The 21,382-nt window shown below is 42.9% G+C and overlaps 1 protein-coding gene across 1 annotated transcript in view; it reads right to left on the bottom strand.

Moving 5' to 3' along the window:
• Positions 1-21,382, bottom strand: part of AOAH (acyloxyacyl hydrolase) — a 99,205-nt gene that overhangs the window by 63,295 nt on the left and 14,528 nt on the right. Inside the window, exons 4-6 of the mRNA XM_079947603.1 lie at positions 7,165-7,260; positions 2,721-2,787; positions 38-137 (exon numbers count right to left, since the gene is read on the bottom strand). Coding sequence (XP_079803729.1) covers positions 38-137; positions 2,721-2,787; positions 7,165-7,260 — 263 coding nt within the window. The remainder of the gene's footprint in view (positions 1-37; positions 138-2,720; positions 2,788-7,164; positions 7,261-21,382) is intronic.

Consider the following 21,382-nt stretch of genomic DNA (forward strand, 5'->3'; position numbering starts at 1 on the left):
ATTTAAAGATGGCTTTTTATTTCCCAGCAGAACTCACCTTAGGAGGGGGGTACAGGTGACAAAATGGTTGGCCTGCCTTTCGTTTGCACAAGCCAATGGAATGGCACACCACATCTGGATTCATTTTGTGCTCCATCCTGAAAGGAAATGATGCCAAAAAGCAAAGACTCAGTTAGGTTCTTTTGACTAAATACCAGCTCCTTCAGTGGAAATGTAAATCTTAAAAAAACAAAAACAATTTAAGATCCATTTTAATGTAGGCCCGTTTGACCATAGCTTGGTGATTTTGACTGGGTTGTGATTATTTTCAGCCCTAGATTCTAAACCTTTTTGCAGCAGTGGATAAATGCTGTGCTTGAATGAAACATCAGAATGGCTGTCCCTATTTTAGCAAATTACAGGAAAGACAAAGACTAAAAGTGTACCACTGAGTTTCATATTGGTGGATCTCAGTGATCCTCTTGACTTTTACTAAATCTTGGTCAGACTCACTGTTGAATGTGTTCTATATTAATCAATATTATATTACTGAATTACTTGATTATAGAAGAACTGCGTCATTTTTAGGTTATGTACTCAAAAGATATAAAATTACATAATCACCAAGCTTTCACTTCACCAACACTAACCTGAAAGGAGGTTACATTAGCTTACAAGGCTCTGAAATGCTGGGATTAAGGTCAGAAATTGAAAACAAGAAGAAAATTACATTAACTGCAAGCTAGTTTAGCTAGAACAGTTCAACGTACGCTCACCAGCACACCAATAATTGCTAAGCAACTCCACTGTCAAACGAGAGAGCACAGAGCTGTGTTATACAAACATCCTCTTATATTTTGGTGCAACACAGAGGATCCTCAAATATGTGTTAGGTATTGCACACATGCACATATCTGGGGAAGGGCATAGTTCAGCAGCAGAGCAGTTGCTTTTTCATGCAGAAGGTTCCAGATTCGATCCCTGGCATCTCCAGGCAGGGCTAGGAGAGACTCTTGTCTGAAACCCTTGAGAGCCCGACAGCCACTGCAGATAATACTGAGCTAGATGGTCCAAAGTTCTGAATCGGTCCGAGACCAAGGAGAAGAGTCAGCGGAAGAAGAGTGGAAGAAATTTAAAGTTTATCTTCAGAAACATTGCAAAATTAAGGAACGTTAGAAAGATGTTGGGGGAAAAAAATTATGTGGTTTTAGCAGAAAAGATATAAAGGATTAAGTAAAAACGAATTGGTGAAAGAGAGAATGTAAAATGATAGTATATTAAGATAAACTATTAGGATAAAAACAAAGTTGGAAGGATTTGCTGGAATATCTAATTGAATTAGAATACAAAAATGGGAGGCGTGAGGAGGTCAAGGAAATAAGTGAATGTAAGTAAGTGATTTAAAGGTTTGACTTGTTTCTTATTTCTTATTTTGTTTTTTGATGATGTTTTTCTATATGTATGGTTTTTTCATTTTCTTCTTTGATTGTTATGTGTGTGTGTGTGTGTGTGTGTGTGTGTATTCCTTTTCTTCTTCTTTTTTCTGTATCCTTTAAAATCTTAATAAAAATTTATATATATAAAAAACAAAGTTCTGAATCGGTAAAAGGCCACTTCCTATGTTCCTATGGTCCTATTTCTAAGGTACTGCCCCCTACAACAGTGGTTTTCAACCAGTGTGCTGTGGTGCCCTGGGATGCCTTGAATGATGGCCAAGGGTGCCGCGAGCAACACTGGCCTCTGTCCCTCTTTGCCTCCCTCCTCTGATGCCCTCTCATGTCTTTGCCTCCCAAAGGCTTGCACAGCTGTTTGTTGCAGCAGCCCTGGCGAATGGTGCCTCCAGAGCTCACCCAGGGGTGCTTGGGCAGGCTGAAGAGGCACCTCTATTTGGGGCCGAGGGAGGGGCAACTCAGAGGCCAGGAGCGGCATCTGCGGCCACCCAGAGGACTCCCAAGGAGAGGGGAGCAGAGAGAAGGTTGAGGACACACTCCACAAGCGAGGGTTTTTGAAAAGGGATGAGAGGCTGCCAGCTCTGCAGGCAACTGGGCTCCTGAGCCCCATAGCGGTGCCATAGGGGCTCAAAAGGTTGAAAACCTTTGTCCTACATCATTGGTTTTCTTGGTGTGATGCAACCTCATTTAAGCTTGGTTATGTCACACGGGTGGCGCTGTGGGTTAAACCACAGAGCCTGGGGCTTGTTGATCAGAAGGTCAGTGGTTTGAATCCCCGCGACGGGGTGAGCTCCTGTTGCTCAGTCCCTGCTCCTGCTAACCTAGCAGTTCGAAAGCACGTCAAAGTGCAAGTAGATAAATAGGTATCGCTCTAGCGGGGAGGTAAACGGCGTTTCCATGCGCTGCTCTGGTTCGCCAGAAGCGGCTTAGTCATGCTGGCCACATGACCTGGAAGCTGCACGCTGGCTCCCTCGGCCAATAAAGCGAGATGAGCGCCGCAACCCCAGAGTCGTCTGCAACTGGACCTAATGGTCAGGGGTCCCTTTACCCTTTACCTATGTCATTATTATGGTTCCCTTTTAAAAAGTGAAGGAGAACGACTAACCCAGAAAGATTTTGATAGGTATAATAAGGGTAAACAACAAGCAACTTCACAACGTAAATAAAATGATGGATGAGATGAATCTGGACACCTGTCAGGCACCAACTGGAAATGAATATTTTAGCCTCTGTATAAAATGGCTACTTAGCATACATATTTACTTACTTACATGATGCACTAATACTCACAACTTAATTATATGTGGTCCAAATATTTCAGCGGTCAGAATGCATGCCCCTTGTAAGTGAAACTTTTCTGGAAAACACCACATTTAAAAAGTGAGTGCACATACTTAAAAGACTATTTGAACACACCAAAATGCCATTAAGAAGCCAAGAGGTTCCCTGCAGGAACAGAGCAAGAGTCTTTCTAGTTCAGCATCCTGTTTCATAGAATTGTAGAGTTGGGAGAGATTCTGAGCGTCATCTAGTCCAACTCCCTACAATGAAGGAATCTCAACCAGATCATATATGACATATGGCCACCCAACGTCTGCATAAAAAGCACCAAGGTGGGAGAGCCCGCCATCTCTCATGGGAGCCAATTCCACTGTCAAACAGAAAGCTCTTCCTGTTTAGTTAAAAACTTGAATCCATTGGTCTGGGTCCTAGCCTCCGGAGCAGGAGAAAAGAGGCTTGCTCCATCTTCCATCTTGAAGATGGCTACCATATCTCCTCTTTGCCAGGCTAAACATACCAAATTCCCTCAACTGTCCCTCATACAGCTTGGCTTCCAGACCCATTATTATCTTGGTCACCCTCCTCTGCACACATTCTACCTTGTCAAATGCCTTCTTAAATTGTGGCTTCCAGAACCGGACACAGGACTCCAGTTGTGGTCTGACAAAGGCAGAATAGAGCAGGACTATGACTTCCCTCAATCAGAAGACACTATACTTCCGTTGATACAACTTTCAGCATTGGCCTGTTGCACATAGCTGTCAACTAGATTTGAAAATATAGGATCAGCAGCCTCGAAAATAAGGGATCAGCAGCCTCACCTGTCCTGGGGACAGTCTACGGGATATCTAACAATCCGGGATAGTAGCGGGAAGCAGCAGGAAATGGTGCTGGAATAAGGGAATTTCCCACAAAAAAGGGGAAGGTTGACAGCTATGCTGTTGCAGGAAACTTCCGGGATGGCTTCTGTCAATCCAGAATGTCCGACTCAAAGCAGGATATTTGCGTGGTATGTCTTCAGTGCTCATTTAGAGCAAATGGCAATTCGTATTTTCTCCAGATTGATGTTTGCTTTGATTTAGAGCTAAGGACCAGGATTTCCCTGGGGAAGGAGCAGAGCAAGTGGAAAACTACTCATACCTATGTGTAATGGTTCTAGGGGTTGCTCGTGCGTAAGTTGGCGCCACACCCGGCTGGGTTACCTGGGTGAACACTTTCTGTCCGGACAGCCACCCACCCATGGCTGCCTCAATCGCTGGCAGAATCCGTCAGTGGGCGTTTCTTGAACTTCTTCCAGCAAAGAAGTTCTTTGAGCCCAGTCTCCTCCTGCTCTCCCTGCGTGGAAGTCTTCTGCGCAGGGAGGGTGTGGGCAGCGGAGGACCCGTGCTCTCCCCGCTGGTCTCCGGCGAGGAGTCCTGGAGCCTTCTCTCCGATTCCCCCATCTGCCCCCCTCCTCCACTGGTGCTACGCTGATTTCCTTCCCCAGCGGATGGGCTGCCTCTCTCCCTACTGGGTCCCTCTCCGGCATCCCTCTGGAGCCTTCCCTCCGCCTCTGGCTCTGATGGCAGTTCCCTGACACTATGTTTTCTCAAAACGGGACAAGCGCAAATGTGGATGAGCCCTGGTCAGCCTTGAGCAAGGAATCTTGCAGCCTAAACCACCCAACAGATTTTTGTGAGGATAAATGGACTAAAGCTGTCCACTGGCTGACGATTTATTAGTTGACTATTTACCTACCTTTAAACCGAGTGATCATATAAACAATTGCATTTAAACAGATTTGCAGATTAGTAAGGCCTTAACGTAGCTGCCTTTTCTGTTGAGATGATTTCGTTGCTATCACTCAGGTGAAAGACAGAAAGGTTATCTTTAATATATTCTTTTCCCCCTGAGATCACACAGCGCAAAGACACAATAATAATTAAAAACAAACGAAAGTGTGCTTCAATCTCATTCTTGGCCTCACTAATTAAAATTTGCCCCCACATTAAAAGCAGCACACTGAAACCAGGATATATATTCACAAATGTATATATTTAAGTGCCCTTCAAACTCATTCATGGCCTCACCAATTAAAATTTGCCCCCACCATAAATCTTTAGTTGATTAACCTACTGATTACCAACTAAACTTTGCAGTTCCAATTGTAAGACACTCTAAAAACCACTGTTAATTAGTTAATGAATATCACAGGTTATTTTTAAAGGAAGCAAGGAAAGATGGGTACAAATGGGTTTAAACAGTCAGATGTACACCTCTCAGAGATTGGGGTAGAATGCAACAAGTATTTTGGATCAGTAAATATGCAGATACAGAAACAAATACAAAAGTACAAGTACAGCTGCTAAAAAAAAATCTACATTCTCAGTAGCTTTAAAAGAGCACGGTGAATGTTCTAGGTGCAAGGTGGCAAGATGTAAAAGAAGAAAATTAAGAAGAAAAACATCTTTTAAAGAAAGAAAAGAATCATGTCATACAATTTCTTTATGAAACTTCAAAGCACACAGTTGTTCCTTCTGATCTGAGATGAGTCATCTGTATTTCAACTGAGCTTTTAGCCTATCTCATTGTCCTTCCTTATAAAGAGAATTCCTCTCTGTCCATTTTTCACATTATGGTTAATCTGCATAAGTTTAATTTGGCCAGTTAAAATTGTGCCCTTGACTAATACTAGATTCCTTGTTCTTATCATGCTGCTAGTATAAAGCTAAGGAGAAGGCTGGGAGAAAATGGGTTCCTTAAAGCACTGCTAGAAATGTTTGCCAAAAAGGCAAGTTATTGGAGATGTTCAATTCCCTAACATGCTCTCCTACAAAGAACAATAGATGGAGAGCTGTGCATTTATAATACACACACATCCCTTAGCCGTGCTCCTTCTCTTGCCACAACATTGAGAAAGGAGACATAAAATATCATCTGGCTACAATAATTTTTAATGCGCAGAATTCTTATGGGCATAACAAATCCTGTTCATAAATATTCAAAAGGACTAACTGCCACTCCTCAAAAACTATGACTGGCTTAGGAGACGTAGCAGTAGGAGAAGATTAGCATAAGAACGGAAGAATCACCCGTGAGATTCCTCTGGGAAGCTCATAAGCAGAACGTGATGGATCCGTCCCCTGAAGCTCTCCCCTAGCATCTGTCAAGGAGGTGTCATGACATTTTCCCGTAACAGCAAATTGTCAGTGATGGAGCACGTCCTCCATTCATTTGTCCAGTTCTTCTAAAAATCTAGCTAGTGTTCGTCCCCAAAGCGAGTACTTTGTAAGACATTGCTGCCTCTGATTATTCTTCTACTGGTGCTTTTTGTTACTCTTCTTTGGTGTGGGATATTTAAAGTGCAATCAAACCAACAATTCCTGTATTGCTAGATAGGCACATGGTTGGAGCAGAAGCTCAAAGAGTTTTCCTGTAAGTTGGCTAGAGAGGACTCTGCGAGACACACTCCCACTGTGACCTGGGCACATCCTCTCTTTTTTATCTCTCCCTCATCTCTTCATCCCCAAGACAGAAAATAATAATAATAATAATAATAATAATAATAATAACAACAACAACAACAACAACAATAATAATAAATCGAGAAAAGTTAATAATAACTCACTAAATACACACAATCTCAGCATGCACCAGTGTAGAATAGTTGTTTTCTCTGTGTTGTACCACTGCAGACAGTTCATGTTTTAGAAACGCATATTGGAATGGACTGGGGCAACCAAAACCCCCCTGCATATATAAACTTTTAATGTCAGGGATGTGTGCTCTAGCTTAGTCTTCTCCCTTGCACGATACTTTTCTATGTGCGCAATACATATTTTCCCAACAGGAACCACTCAAATAATCCTCTCCATCTACATCCGAAATCAGTGGTTCTCAAAGGGTGTGGCAAGAGAAGGTGGCAAGCGTGGCAGGAAGATTCAAAGACTCTTCAAAGAAACATTTAAACATTTTAGTACAGAACAGTACAGTATAGTATCAAAATATGTTTTCATTTGCAGAAGATGGATAGATATATTTTCAAATTGGGAGCGAAAGCATCAAGTGATGCTGAGGACAATCTTAGTTGTGATCCAGAATCACTGTTTGAACAGAGAAACGAAAGAAATCAGTGTGGCACGAGCAAATATTTATTCTGAAAGTGTGGCCCAGAGAAAAAAATTGAGAACTGCTGGCCTAAAGGAATACAGAGAAAGAACCACATTTCTACTGGTTACATACAATGGCCCTCTTTCTGAATCACTAGTGCTATTCTTATACCCTTAAACAAGATAAACACTGAATTGCTGTCAAATTAAGGAAGTAAAAATAGGTCCCATGTATAACGCTTTGATAGCCTTCAGTTGCATTAAGCCAAGTTGCGACTAATAATAGCAGTGCAACATTTGCAGTCATAAGTGTGAATTCATAATAATCACTGAACAGACCAACATATGGTACATTGCTTTTTTACCAGGTAAGTAGCGACAGAGCCTCTCCAGAGCTTCTTTTGCTGTAGAATTGTGGACTTGAGCAAGCTGTTCTATTATGGACACCACAAGGACACATCCTGCAACGGCAAGGAGAAAGAAAGATTCCTGTTGCCCATATTGATATTAAAATTAAAAAGTTCTCTTTTTTTGCTGAGGGAGAAAATTCAGGTCATCTGAACATTATTTATTAAAGTGTGTTTTGTAAACTTTCCTTTGCTGGAGGAAGAAGAGTATTCTCTAGCAAACCCCAATGTCCTAGTCAGGTGTCAGCCATTCATGTGAAGTCCATTCCTTTCAGCAGACCATTTTCCTGTTTTAGTTCCTGATACAAACCATTGCTCATTCTAACTGTGCTTATTGCTAAGTTGTGGGTGAACATATCAGACGACACAGCAATTCTTCAAACAGCTCTTGTTTATTCACAGGCCAGAACTGAACTGAACTGAAGGGTTCAGCCAGCCTGCTTATATAGAGCTCTAGTACAACGCAACTGTAACAACTTTCTGTAACTATCCAATCACTGAATGTCACTTTCAATCCCTTATTTGCATATGTGGACCTGAGTGAAAACTATCTACAGTATCCCCCTGCTGGCCCAGGGTGAGCTTATCTTATCTCCACAAACCAGTTAACGTAACCATGATTTGAAGTGCATTTGTAACCTAGATTATCAGGAGTCTTGTATTATGAGATTACTATTCATACTATGGGTATGAGAAGTAGGGAAGCAAGGAGCTACATAAAACAGTAATCTGTTGTGGATTCTTTACTATTCCGGGAAATCAAAAGTAGGAAGTGAGAAGAGTAAGTGCCCTCTGTACAGTAGGGATAGCAAACCCACTTATTAGGTGTAGCTGCTGAAATTATCCCTTTTGCACAACTGATAAGAGTACAGAAAGCCCTGAATTCTTTTGCATCTGCTCCTCCTGTTCTTAATCAGTTAGGTTTCTAGGGAAGGCAGAGTGCCCGGTAGCACAGGAGCAAAAGCACCGAGCCCTGACTGCTAGATGACCCTGTGCAATGCCACCGTATTACACTAACTCGGGAGCACAGTTAATCCCTGATAATCCCATCATGAACCAATCAGGAACTACGCTTAGTGGCTTCCAAGAAAGCCAGGGTTTGAAAGACAAATTTGCATCATGTTTCTGGACATGCTGATATCTCGTAAGATATATCAATGCTTTCATGAATGGTGCAAGTCCAACGGTCTCCTGTGTTGCAACACCTCTGCTTGCAGTCTTCAGTGCAGCGTCCTGAATGCAAGCCTCTGTCTCATCCTTCCTGGATTTCAAATTCAGCAGTCAGTTAACAAGGGCACTCTGAACCCTCTGCAAAATGCATGCCTAGACCATGTGATAGACCAGGCATAGGCAAACTTGGCCCTCCAGATGTTTTGAGACTACAATTCCCCGACCACTCGTCCTGTTAGCTAGGGATGATGGGAGTTGTAGTCCCAAAACATCTGGGGGGCGAGTTTGCCTATTCCTGTGATAGACTAATCAAGGGCTAATTCACCTGGCCACGTTCAGCACTTGATGACTGCCAACACAGATCCAGCAGTACACTGGATTTTGGATTATTTAGGAGCAGGGATTTTTTTCAAAGGAAATCCATGTCACTGTACCCATTAGTAATGAAGGCAGAGCACCATTATAAGGTGAAATATAAACGGCTGTTTAGAAATTGTAGCTGCTCGGTGTACACTTCCATACTAATATTAATTGGTTAACCAGGTAGGAGCATCTTGATTTTAATAGGAGTATTAATACTTTTAATAGGACACATATTGTAGTTATACTACCTATACACACAAATATTAACAATCACAGGATTTCATAGGAATTTGACTTGCTGGACTAAATATTAACATTGTTCTTTAGATTTTAAGGAAAATACCACCTGTTTTTTAAGACCTAAGGAAAATCTCTTCTGCTGATGTCACATTGTCAAGATGTTTTATTCTTGCGCTTTAAATATTGATTTCAAATATGAAAGTCCAAGTTGACCAAGTTTGCAATCTAAGAGTAAGTCCCACTGAACACAATAGTATTTGCTTTTGAATTGTCACATCTCGGATTGTATTGTAAATGTATTAGCTGCAGCAAATTGTTAAGGTCAGTTCACTTTCCCACTGTATGTAAGACATACCTTGCCTTGAGAAAAATTAGCCGAGTGCTGGAAGGTAAACAGCATTTCCGTGTGCGGCTCTGGCTCGCCAGAGCAGCGATGTCACGCTGGCCACGTGACCCGGAAGTGTCTCCGGACAGCGCTGGCCCCTGGCCTCTTAAGTGAGATGGGCGCACAACCCCAGAGTCTGTCAAGACTGGCCCGTACGGGCAGGGGTACCTTTACCTTTACTTTATTCTCTGGTCCATGAGGTCACAAAGGGTCAGACACGACTAAATGACTAAATGACTAAACAACAACAACATTCTTCTCCAGGAAGTAGGACATGATTCAACCAGAGGTAAAGGTAAGGTAAAGGACCCCTGGATGGTTAAGCCCAGTGACTATAGGGTTGCGGCGCTCATCTTGCTTTCAGGCTGAGGGAGCCAGTGTTTGTCCACAGACAGCTTTCCGGGTCATGTGGCCAGCATGACTAAACTGCTTCTGGCACAACGGGACACCGTGATGTACTCCAGAGCGACACAGAAACACCGTTTACCTTCCCGCTCCAGCAGTACCTATTTATCTACTTGCACTGGCGTGCTTTTGAACTGCTAGGTTGGCAGGAGCTGGGACAGAGCAACGGGAGCTCTGTCGCACGGATTCGAACTGCCGACCTTCTGATCAGCAAGCCCAAGAGGCTCAGTGGTTTAGACCACAGCGCCATCCACAACGAGAGTAAGAACTTCTAAGTCCCATTGGTTTAAATGAGACAGTGAAGCACAGATATCTTTCTCTTTCCAATGATCCTTGTGGAATCCAGTAGTGAACAGGACTGTGATTCAGAAGCTAAAGTGTTCCCATCTAAGGACCTGGACCAAGTTCCTAGTTCTGAGTTGGATGTTGGTGAACAGGGTCCCCCTAATCCTAGGACTGGCTGAACGAGATGCCACAGTGCTGTGACCATCATAGGTGTCTTCTCATGTCCTGAAAAACCCAAAGCACAGGAAACATACCAGGTGGAATGTCTTAGAAAGAGGTCTCTAAAAAGGTGCAGAGCATAGGAGGCACAGGCACAAAAGGCCTCTATTCACTTCCAACTTCACAGAGCCAGTTACTCACTAGGAGTTCATCACAGTGCTGTGACAAAGACTCTCCTCCCTGGAAGAGAGGGGAGTGGTTGTGGGCGGGAGCCTGAGCTCCGCCCCTAGCAGGGGGCGTTAGCCCCCTGCCTCCCCCACTCACCTGGCTGGCGGCCACGCCCATCGGCAGGCACCCAACCAGGTGCCTCTGAGGGGGCGTTTACAGCAGCCTAGATGCTGCGGCGCCAGCCCCTCCTCGGCCTCACTCTCCGTCGTCCCGTCATGAGTCACCCACCCTCCACTCCCTTTGAGCTCCGGGTCTTAGTTTTTTCCTTGGCCTTGCTATGGACCTTAGGTTGGTTGCCCTGGTTGTCCGGGGGGCCTGGTAGGAATTTTTCCATTTGGCATTAGGCTTTCTGGTTTTTTCGCCTACCTCGTAGCAATCGTCACAACTTTCGTGGTATTGGTGGGTAGGTTAGGCATTGGAAAATGTGTTGTGGTGTCAAAGAGCTAGGTGAGGCCATCGCCTATGCCTTCAAATTTTGGATATTCCATTAAAGGAATCTGGCGGTCGTGTATTCTGTCCGATGCCTGCTTGGCAGGAGGCCATGGCACGACCCTTGGTGACATTAGGGGAGAGCCTATAGTTGGATTAGCATCAACAGGCTCCACCTACTGGTGAATAAACCCTCCTTGTTTTAGACATCCAATGCCTAAGCCAATACCTTTTCACTGCTGTAATCAATAAAGTTGTGGCCTTTTCTTGCCCATTAACTTTACATCACGTGTCCTTGTGTATTCATTCCACATTGCGGGGGTCGGGTCCTCGAACCACAAGGTCTCTTCTGCTGGGCAAGAACAGGGCACTCTCATCCCTTCAAATGAATGGGATACCAAACTATTCCATCATGGACGGACTCTGCCTCATAATCTCAAAACTTTGGAGTTGTACATAACTTTTTTTTTAAAAGCAACGTTTAAGAGATTGGCTTCTTGGTAGCACTTGACAATGACTTTCACTCCTTGACAGGATGAAGGAGCATTTTTATTTCAAGAAGTGTCTCGGTATTACAACGTCTATCATCCCTTTGCTGCCAGACCTGAGCATTAATAAACCTGCCTGTCTCTTTTCAGATATAGTTTGTTCCACCTGCATTTAATTTACGAGGGGGATCAGAGCATACGATGCTCATACTGTTCAACAGCAATAATCTAAAAATTCACATTTCAAGAGACTGCTTTCCTATCATACTAAAAAAGAGAGAATGTGTTTAATAATAAAATGACATTTCTAATGGACTAGAGGGAGTTTAGATGGGAGGAAATCACATCTCAGCTAATAAAGTCGGAGCGAGAGTTTGCTGGCCATGAACCCCCTGGCAAGCTGAACAGACTGTTGAAATTAATCTACTTCTGCAGCAAACATACAAAGGAAATTCTAATTAGAATGGTATCAATGGCTGCAGATAAAAGCCAGCACAAAAGAGTTCCTTTTTTTAGAATACAGATTTTAAATGCAGGGAAAAGCGGCCAACTTTGTTATTATAGTTACGTGGGTTTAGTTGCATTGTGCATGATCCTGCTCACATTAATTTAACCAGATGGGAATATGACTTAACATTCTTTTTTATTGTTAAAATAGAAAATACGGATTTAAGACAATAACATATGCCTGCATGGAACTTTCCTCTTTACGATTCAGGTTGCAGTACTATGTGCCCTTGAAGCCAGTGAAAAGTGCACGTATCTGTCTGACAAAGAATGAATTTTCCTGGTATATCAGGCTAAGGGCTGATGGGAGATTCTTCTCTTGGCACACTGCAACGCACAGCAGAAAGCCTGCCCAGTTGGTCTCTAAGTAGTGCTGGCTTCATTCAGAATTACAGTTCTGGTTGGTTCCAATCTACATATACAAACATGTTGAGTCAGCTGTGCAGACCTGGCTCAGGGTTTATTGGCCTCATCCATGACAGAAGTGACTATTCTTAAGTAAAAAAATAAAATAAAATAAATCCAACTTTTAACTGAAGATTAGAATCCAGTCCGGAAAGAAAAGGTGGCTCCAGAATTCAGTTAGAGATTCTGAAGTTTTAAATCTCCCAGAAGTTTGAAAGATGTTGTGAGAATAATGTCCTGAAAGGTGGCAGATCCACTGACCTGATCCAGACATCTCTTATTGATGTGGGTGTGGGTGATTATGGGCAACAGAACACAGGGACAAACCCTTCTTCTTACGTTTTTCACAGAGCAATTTGAAAATTAGGAAACTGCCTATTGCGAGCCCTGTGCTCAATTGCCAGGAAGCTGGGCACTTGGAGAGCACTGTGCAAGGGACTTTGCTAAGTGTCGACTGTTAAGTTGTGGGTGAACATATCAGACGACACAACAATTCTTCAAACAGCTCTTGTTCACAGGCCAGGACAGAACTGAACTGAAGGGTTCAGTCAGCCTGCTTATATAGAGCTCCAGCACAACGTAACTGTAACAATTTTCTAAAACTATCCAATCACTGAGCGTTACTTTCAACCCCTTATTTGCATAACTATCTACAGTATCCCCCTGCTGGCCCAGGGTGAGAACTTCAGTACATAACATCGACATTATGATATCAGGTTACTGAGAAGTGGGTTATCAGGCCCACCTGGCAGAATTGGCCCCGGGGCCATGGGGAAAAATAAGGTCCTGACCCATTGGTCCAAAAAGGTCCCCCACCCCCAGATCTATACTGACCGGCAGGGGCTCTTCAGGGATCCTGCTCAAGCTGGTGATGACTGAACCTGGGATCTTCTGCATTCATTGCCAGTGAGCCATGACCCTTTCCGCAAGGGAACTGTTATGTACTAAGCTTGGATCCTAGAACAATAGGCAAGTAGGATCCTAGAATGCAACAACAGATTGGCTTGCAGGAGAAGACCAATCAGGCTCCAGGAGGAAGTTTATCAGCCTATTAGGCTGGTAGGATCGTAGAATACAACAACTGATTGGCCTGCAGGAAAAGACCAATCAGGCTCTAGGAGGGAAGCAGAATCAGCCAATCAGATGGGACTCATTGTGTAAATAATGTATATAAAAGCCTGAGGTTTGGGGGGGGGGCAAAGGAATCACTGTTTTACAAGCTGCAATAAAGAGCATGAAATCACTACAGGACTCAAAGTACAGTGGTACCTTGGGTTACATACGCTTCAGGTTACAGACGCTTCAGGTTACAGACTCCGCTAACCCAGAAATAGTACCTCGGGTTAAGAACTTTGCTTCAGGATGGGAACAGAAATCGTGCTCCGGCGGCAGTGGAAGGCCCCGTTAGCTAAAGTGGTGCTTCAGGTTAAGAACAGTTTCAGGTTAAGAACAGGCCTCCAGAACAAATTAAGTTCTTAACCTGAGGTACCACTGTATATTTCAGGAACGCTACGTACAGGTTTGATCTGCAGGCTTGTTCCTCTGCACCTCCATCACGGAGACTTCCACAAAAGCAAGGGAGGGTTTCAAATGCCTCCCTCAACTCTCAACACGGCTTCTTGAGCTTCTCTGCATTGGAGGGTCCCAGCTGTAGGGCAGTCTAGTAACTGCCTTGATTTCCCCAATGTAGCAGTCAGTGTGACAGTTACTGCTGATGGGTTTGCTTCCAAAGCCCCACATGCAAAACAAGCGTGATGTAGCCCACGCACAAGGTCTCCCAGGAGCACCCCCCACATATAAACATGCCGCAAAGGTCTGCTTTGTAATATGATAGCTTCCATCTCCTATCTGCCTTCCAGGGGAATGAGCTATCCTAGTTATTTAAACACTGACAGAGCTCCATGCAATCAAACGTGGTTCAAAATTCAATGGAAAATAAGGGCAGATGTAACAAAGCCCATTGCCTCCTGACTGTGGGGAAAATGATGGTTTTTATACAAACGAATTATCTGTTTTCAAAAGCTCTGCATCGTTATGGAAACAGAACAAATAGTTTATTTTGCTTGTCTTCTTTGGATATGAAATCCCAGACCTGCCGCTAGCCTCTGTGCAACTAAATCTGTAGGAAATACAAATTTGAATGAAGCAGCTGATTTTGTACTGCTTTCCTCCATAAAACAGAACCTCTGGATTCAAAATAGTTTGAGAAGCACAGCAAGAATCAACTCCTATTAGTCTAACACAGCCCTGTGGAAATCCTGGAAGGAAAGATTCACTATCACTTGTAATACTCAACACATTTCTGGATTGTTCCTCATTAGGAGATAAATTATCCCCAAATGGCAATGGGGACAAATGCCCTAATCACTGTAGGCAAAATTATCCCCTCAAGTCAGGCATAGGCAAACTCTGGCCCTCCAGATGTTTGGGACTACAATTCCCATCATCCCTGGCTAACAGGACCAGTGGTCAGGGATGATGGGAATTGTAGTCCCAAACATCTGGAGGGCCAGAGTTTGCCTATGCCTGCCTCAAGTACTGAGGACTTAGGGGACATTTTAAGGCTTCAACTTCCATAAATGCAAATGACAAATGCATATGACTGAAATGCAAGTCATCTGTTGCAATATCTACAAAAAAAAAGCCCACTGCCACTATGACCAATATTACTTGTTGAAAAACAACATATCCAAACGGTGTACATGTTGGTCCATAGTGGCAGTGGGCTATTTCTAGAGGTATTGCAACAGATGACTTGCATTTCAGTTACCATTAAATGGGAAATGACATCTCAAATGTCAACATTTAGAAAGCTAGTACTGTATGTTTGGGGAAACTTCCTGCAGTTAGAGAACACTTTTTCACCGCGTTTTTTTGCTAAGCAGACCCTGCACTGTACTGCAACTCTCGGTTCATGTGTTCTTCAAGCCAGTTGTACTCGCATACATGGGGCTGTAACTGTGTTCTGCAACACACCCAATGCATGCAGGGGAAGATCAGTTGGGGTCATGCTGTAAACAAAAATCTGCTCTTTTTCCCCCTTATGGGGTATCCAAGAGCCCATATAGAGGCCTTACATAGGTTCCCTATTGGTAGGAGAAAATAACAGAGGCCAATCAGAAAATACAGTGGTACCTCAGGTTACATACACTTCAGGTTACATACGCTTCAAGTTACAGACTCCGCTAACCCAGAAATAGTACCTCAGGTTAAGAACTTTGCTTCAGGATGAGAACAGAAATCGTGCTCCGGTAGTGGCGCGGCGGCAGCAGGAGGCCCCATTAGCTAAAGTGGTGCTTCAGGTTAAGAACAGTTTCAGGTTAAGAACGGACCTCCTGAATGAATTAAGTACTTAACCTGAGGTACCACTGTATTGAGAAGCAAAGCAGCTAGTAAGGCTGATCTTTATTGATCTGTTGCAACAGGGTCCTCACTCACCACACGCAGGAAGGAGGAGGAACCCAGAACAAATGTGTGCCTGCCCTTATATAGACATTTTAAATTCCCTGCCCTGGAGCTCAAGACCACCCCTCCATACATCATACATACATCACAGAAGGGGTGTAACCTAAGACCACCCCCAGATACATCATACCTATATCACAGAAAAGGCGGTCTACAGCAGAAATCTGAGTGCGTTGTTTATCTCGTCTGACAGGTTACCTGTTTAATGGTCACTTGATTGGATTGCCTGGGAGCTTGGACAGTCTTTTGTAATGATAAACTCTTAGTTCCTGAGCCAGGTCACAGGCTCACACCCTATTCATCTCTTAAATGTGCCCTTCAGACAGGATTTGTGAAGGAAAAGACAATGGGGAGGCTTTTCCATTTTCCTTTGACCTTGCAGAGAAAACATTTGGTCAGTTTTGGGAATCAAAAATGGTTTCAGGTCAGTCTTCCTGTGCTGATCTATTTATGTGCTTGGTTGGTACACTTATGAGCATTTAACATATATCTAAGACCTCAAATTAGTCTTAATTTGAAATTAAAATTGAAATTGAAATTGAAATTAAAAGGAAATTAGCCTTGAGAGCTCACTGGAAGGACAGATCGTGAAGCTGAGGCTCCAAGACTTTGGCCACCTCATGAGAAGAGAAGACTCCCTGGAAAAGACCCTGATGTTGAGAAAGATGGAGGGCACAAGGAGAAGGGGACAACAGAGGACAAGATGGTGGGACAGTGTTTTCGAAGCTACCAGCATGAGTTTGACCAAACTGGGGGAGCCCTGGAAGACAGGAGTGCCTGGCGTGCTCTGGTCCATGGGGTCACGAAGAGTCGGACACGACTAAACGACTAAACAACAACAAGACCTCAAAATTCCTATCATAGTCATCAAATTGAAGAGCCCCAGGATTTACAAAACCTGCCTTTGGGCACCTCTGCAAATCAGAAAGCACAAGTAATTGGTGGGGGGCGGGAATAACCTTCTTAATACAATGACAGTGTAATGCACAACACACAAGAAGTGCTGATTGGCCCAGTTTAAATGTAACCTTTGGGAAGAAATGGCAAACTGACTGTGAACGGCAAAGGAACCCCATCTGAACAATGCAGGAACTCGGGTTTTGAACTGCAGCAACCTTTGGGGTGGCGCCACATTCTTTTCTGCTCCTCTTACTCCTCCCTGCCTTTCCGGCCTCCATTATATTTGTGGAAAAGGCACACGATAGGAAAAGGAAAGAGGGGATATAACAATATACTGCCCCATTTTCTCCTTCCTTTTCCGAGCACTTCTTCAGCTTCCTTTTCCTATAAATTTGGAGTTCCCATACAAAGCACATGCAAATGTTTTGTGAATTTCCTCTGAGCATGCATTACTCTGCCCAAGACACACTGCATGCCTGTTATATTGCTTCTTGCCACCCAAACGCCACAGCACTGCGAGATTCCGGGAGTTTCAGGTGTGCTTAACCCACCAAGGTCTGTGTCTCCTCATGGAACTAGCAGAAATGACTGGCAGCATACGAGATCAGGGAGAAGAGCCAGTGGAAGAAGACTGGAAGAAATTTAAAGACTACTTAACAGAGACACTGCAAAACTAATGAATGTTAGAATAATGTTGGATTGGAACTAAGTGGTTTCTAGCTGTAATGGGTTAAAAGAATATGAAAAAATGGGTTTATATAAGTAAAAATTCAAGATTGTAATAATTTAAAAATAAGATTTGGGTAGCGTAAAGAGGGAAAGAAATGGTTGAATTAATAAATTTGATTTGGAATACAAAAAAGGGAGGTATGAGGAGGTCCGAGAAACAAGTTAATGAAAAATAATGTGATGGAAAGATCGACTGTTTTTAATAATTTTTACTTTGTATTTTTTCTTTCTTTTTTCTTCTTTTTCTTTTTATCTTTTGTAATGTAATAACCTTAATAAAAATTTTATTTAAAAAAAAAAAAGGTCTGTGTCTCCTTTGGGAAAATGAGGCACAGTGATGCCTTTAGGATACATGATTCATTATGCATATATACAACCTAAGTCTACAATGGAGGGGACCCCAGCATGACACTCCAGAAGGGTCTTCCCTTCTCCATAAGCACAGCATTTGATTCAAACAAACACAAGGCCTTTTTATCGGCCTCCTGCACTTTGCTTGTCACATAGCCTTCTCTCTCTCAGCTTCTGGTCCACATTACTTCCACCCCTTCCCTAAGCTCTTGGCTTTATCTCTGGAGTCAGAAGGGAACCCACCCCTTTGATCCTGCCTAACAACCCATAGGGATGCGGGTGGTGCTGTGGGTTAAACCACAGAGCCTAGGACTTGCCGATCAGAAGGTTGGCAGTTCGAATCCCCACGTCGGGGTGAGCTCCCGTTGCTCGGTCCCTGCTCCTGCCAACCTAGCAGTTCGAAAGCACATCAAAGTGCAAGTAGATAAATAGGCGGGAAGGTAAACGGTGTTCCTGTGCGCTGCTCTGGTTCGCCAGAAGCGGCTTAGTCATGCTAGCCACATGGTCCGGAAGTTGTACGCCGGCTCCCTTGGCCAATAAAGCGAGATGAGTGCCAAAACCTTGGCCTGAGAACATATTATACAACACATTATTTGGAGCTTTTTGAGTATAAAGTACAAAAGGCTAGTGTAATATGCAATTTTTCCAAGGACAATAACTGAGAATCTATTTCTCATTCCATTTGTAGTTTTAACAACAATGTAAATGTGACTTGACTTGACTGATATTAACTTCAGGACCCTAAGACCTGTACAAACACTTGTTCCCGTTCTGCTATTTCTTCATTGTTTAGCATCCATTATCTCTTCGGCTGATTCCCTGTTTCCTCAATTTCCTCTCCACGTCCCTTCCTTTCTTTTCATTGCCCTTCAACCTTGAAAACGGACTCTATGGGTACACTCTGCAGTCTTAACTGTTCATACTGATATGGTGACATGGACCTAGGAATAAGAAGAGGCGGAAGGACAGAATTTTCTGATATTTCTTCTTATCCTTAAATCAAATCAAGCACTGATTTGCGCTCGCATAAATTGCTCAGAAACCAGTAAACTCACTCTGGACAGGCACTAGCTGAAGCTCAGAGTTTAGATTGATTTTCAGCATAAAATGAATTGTGGTTTTGATGGGACCCCACAGGGTGTAAGCAATGCTTTTTAGCATGCCAATGTCCTCAACAGTTGTTGAGTGCAACTGTTTTGGCTGAGTTTTTGCAGTGCTTCCAGTCATTAAACATTTCTGAGTATTGGGGAAACCATGATTCTTTCAATATGACTGCATGTATATTTTTCAATGTTAAAAATGAGACATGAAATGTATTACCAACCCTGTATTTTTCCCAAAATACATATCACATAATGGAACCAATGTTGAAATTCATTGAAAGACCAACGTAGTTAAGCAGGGACAGCTGGCTTAACAACCATCAGAACGAAGGAAATGTGATTTTTTTAAAAAAGTTGCATGTCATTTATTCAGATAAAATCCATGCAACTGGGAGAAAAAGTAATGGTCTTATTTTAAAAATGACTGTAGCTATTTGTGGATTTTACTTGTTGCATCCAATTAATGAACTACATAAGAGATGGTGACATGCAATCCATTGCTTTTGCTACTGGATTGTGGGAACTGTTAAACTGTTCATTTCCTTAGTTTTGACATGTAAATGATTCCAAAAAATTGTAGTTAATGCGAGTGGTCCCCCGCCCCTGCTGAAAGCACTGGTTTTAAAATGTGGCTAAGAGAACACATTTTTCTTTTCTTTCTTTCAAACTGGTATATACCCTGTTGTGGAAAGGCACACAGAAAGCAGGGGGCCTGTAAAATTACTCGCGTACATGCTCAATTTTTCTTGCAGATCTACCACGCCTCATTTACATGTGCTTCTTTCCATGATTGAATACAGAGGCTGTGGCGCTGAAAGAGCTAACTTTATAAATAGCCCCCTTTCCTTCAGAGGGGGTTACTAATGAATAATTAGTTCCACAATTGCGACTATAATCAGGTAAATTATCTGCAGACGTAGCAGTTACTATACGGCTTATTTCCCTGTGCAATTAGCAAACATGCTGCAAGTCGGGGCTTGTTCCCATGATCTCTTTTGTCTGGAGATTGTTAATCCTTATTGATTACCTCTGATTAGCAACTCTCCTGGGGTGGAGGAAACTAGAACTGTGTGTACCCTACCCCTCTGTTGTTTCTACTAGCAGCCGGCATCAGAATTAAACCCATCGCAAGGAAGCGATTACTGCTGTACAACAAACCCTATTGAAATTCTCATGGGCTGGCTGGCTGGGTGAATGCTATTCCTCAATCTGAATGTGCCTTGTTCCTCAGGGTAAGAACAGTAGCAACAATAACCTGAGCTAGACCATGATTGGGAACCGGATGACCTGCAGTTCTGAAGTGACTAGCAATAGCCTTAACAGTGGTATCTCGGGTTAAGAACTAAATTCGTTCTGGAGGCCCATTCTTAACCTGAAACTGTTCTTAACCTGAGATACCACTTTAGCTAATGGGGCCTCCCGCTGCGCCACCGCCGCACGATTTCTGTTCTCATCCTGAAGCAAAGTTCTTAACCCGAGGTACTATTTCTGGGTTAGCAGAGTCTGTAACCTGAAGCGTCTGTAACCTGAAGCGTCTGTAACTCGAGGTACCACTGTATGTGTTTTGCAAGCACTTGCTATACTAAATCCACTTTCACTTTGATAAGCAAGGGTTGCTACAGCACTAGAGACCCCGAGGCATTGCTATTCTGCAATTAGCCAGAAGTGAAATTAAAATTCCACACAGCACTGAATATAAGGCTTCATTAACTTTCAATGCTCTCCCCTATAGCCAACAATCATTTATAATGTTTACTCAGAAGATCACCCCTGTTCAGCAGTGACCCCTTCCAATGTCAGTTTAAAAATTTCTCCATCCAGGGTCAGCCTTTTACTTTTTCCTGGTAATGACAGTTAGTCATTATTGGTTTTCTTTCATTTCCCCACCTATTTGTGTGTTGTTGTTTTTAGCAGAACAGTGCTGTAATTTTGCCCTCAAAATTAAAAAAAAAAAATGCTGAAAGGAAATCAGTAATTAAAATCCTCTGAAGAGCGAACACAAACTGACTAAGAAGCAACTCGTAACTAATATCACAGTTTTGATGAGGAAGGGTCAATTAAAAAAAACAAACTGAACATGCAAACAGGAAGTAGTTCATTGAAGGTACAGTAGCCCTTGTAAATTTCAACAGGGCTTTGTCTGTCTACATAGAACAGACTGGATTTACAACAGCATTTTATAGTTGGAAGGAAAATGTCTGAACAAACTCCAAAAGGCAAGTGAACACAGGGTGGCAATTCTGAAAAAATGCAGAAGTAAACTACATTTGTGGCCATCATGATGGTATAAAAGCACATTATAATCATCAACATCATCATTAAAATTTCTATACCATAAAAGCACAAAAATGCATAACATAATAACAAACAAAAACAATTACCCCCCCCCCCCAGTATTATTTTAGCTGAGATGGCTGCTAAAAAGTTATACAGATTGAAAATGGACAAAAACTATAGTCTGTTTGCTTGGACATAAAACTGGAACATTTACATGCTTGAAAAGAATATCTCACTACTGTGTGCCAGTGAAAGGATTATTTCTCCACTGCCATTACATCAGCACA

Source organism: Podarcis cretensis, assembly GCF_951804945.1.
Source record: "Podarcis cretensis genome assembly, chromosome: 12".
NCBI classification, from domain to species: Eukaryota; Metazoa; Chordata; class Lepidosauria; order Squamata; family Lacertidae; genus Podarcis; species Podarcis cretensis.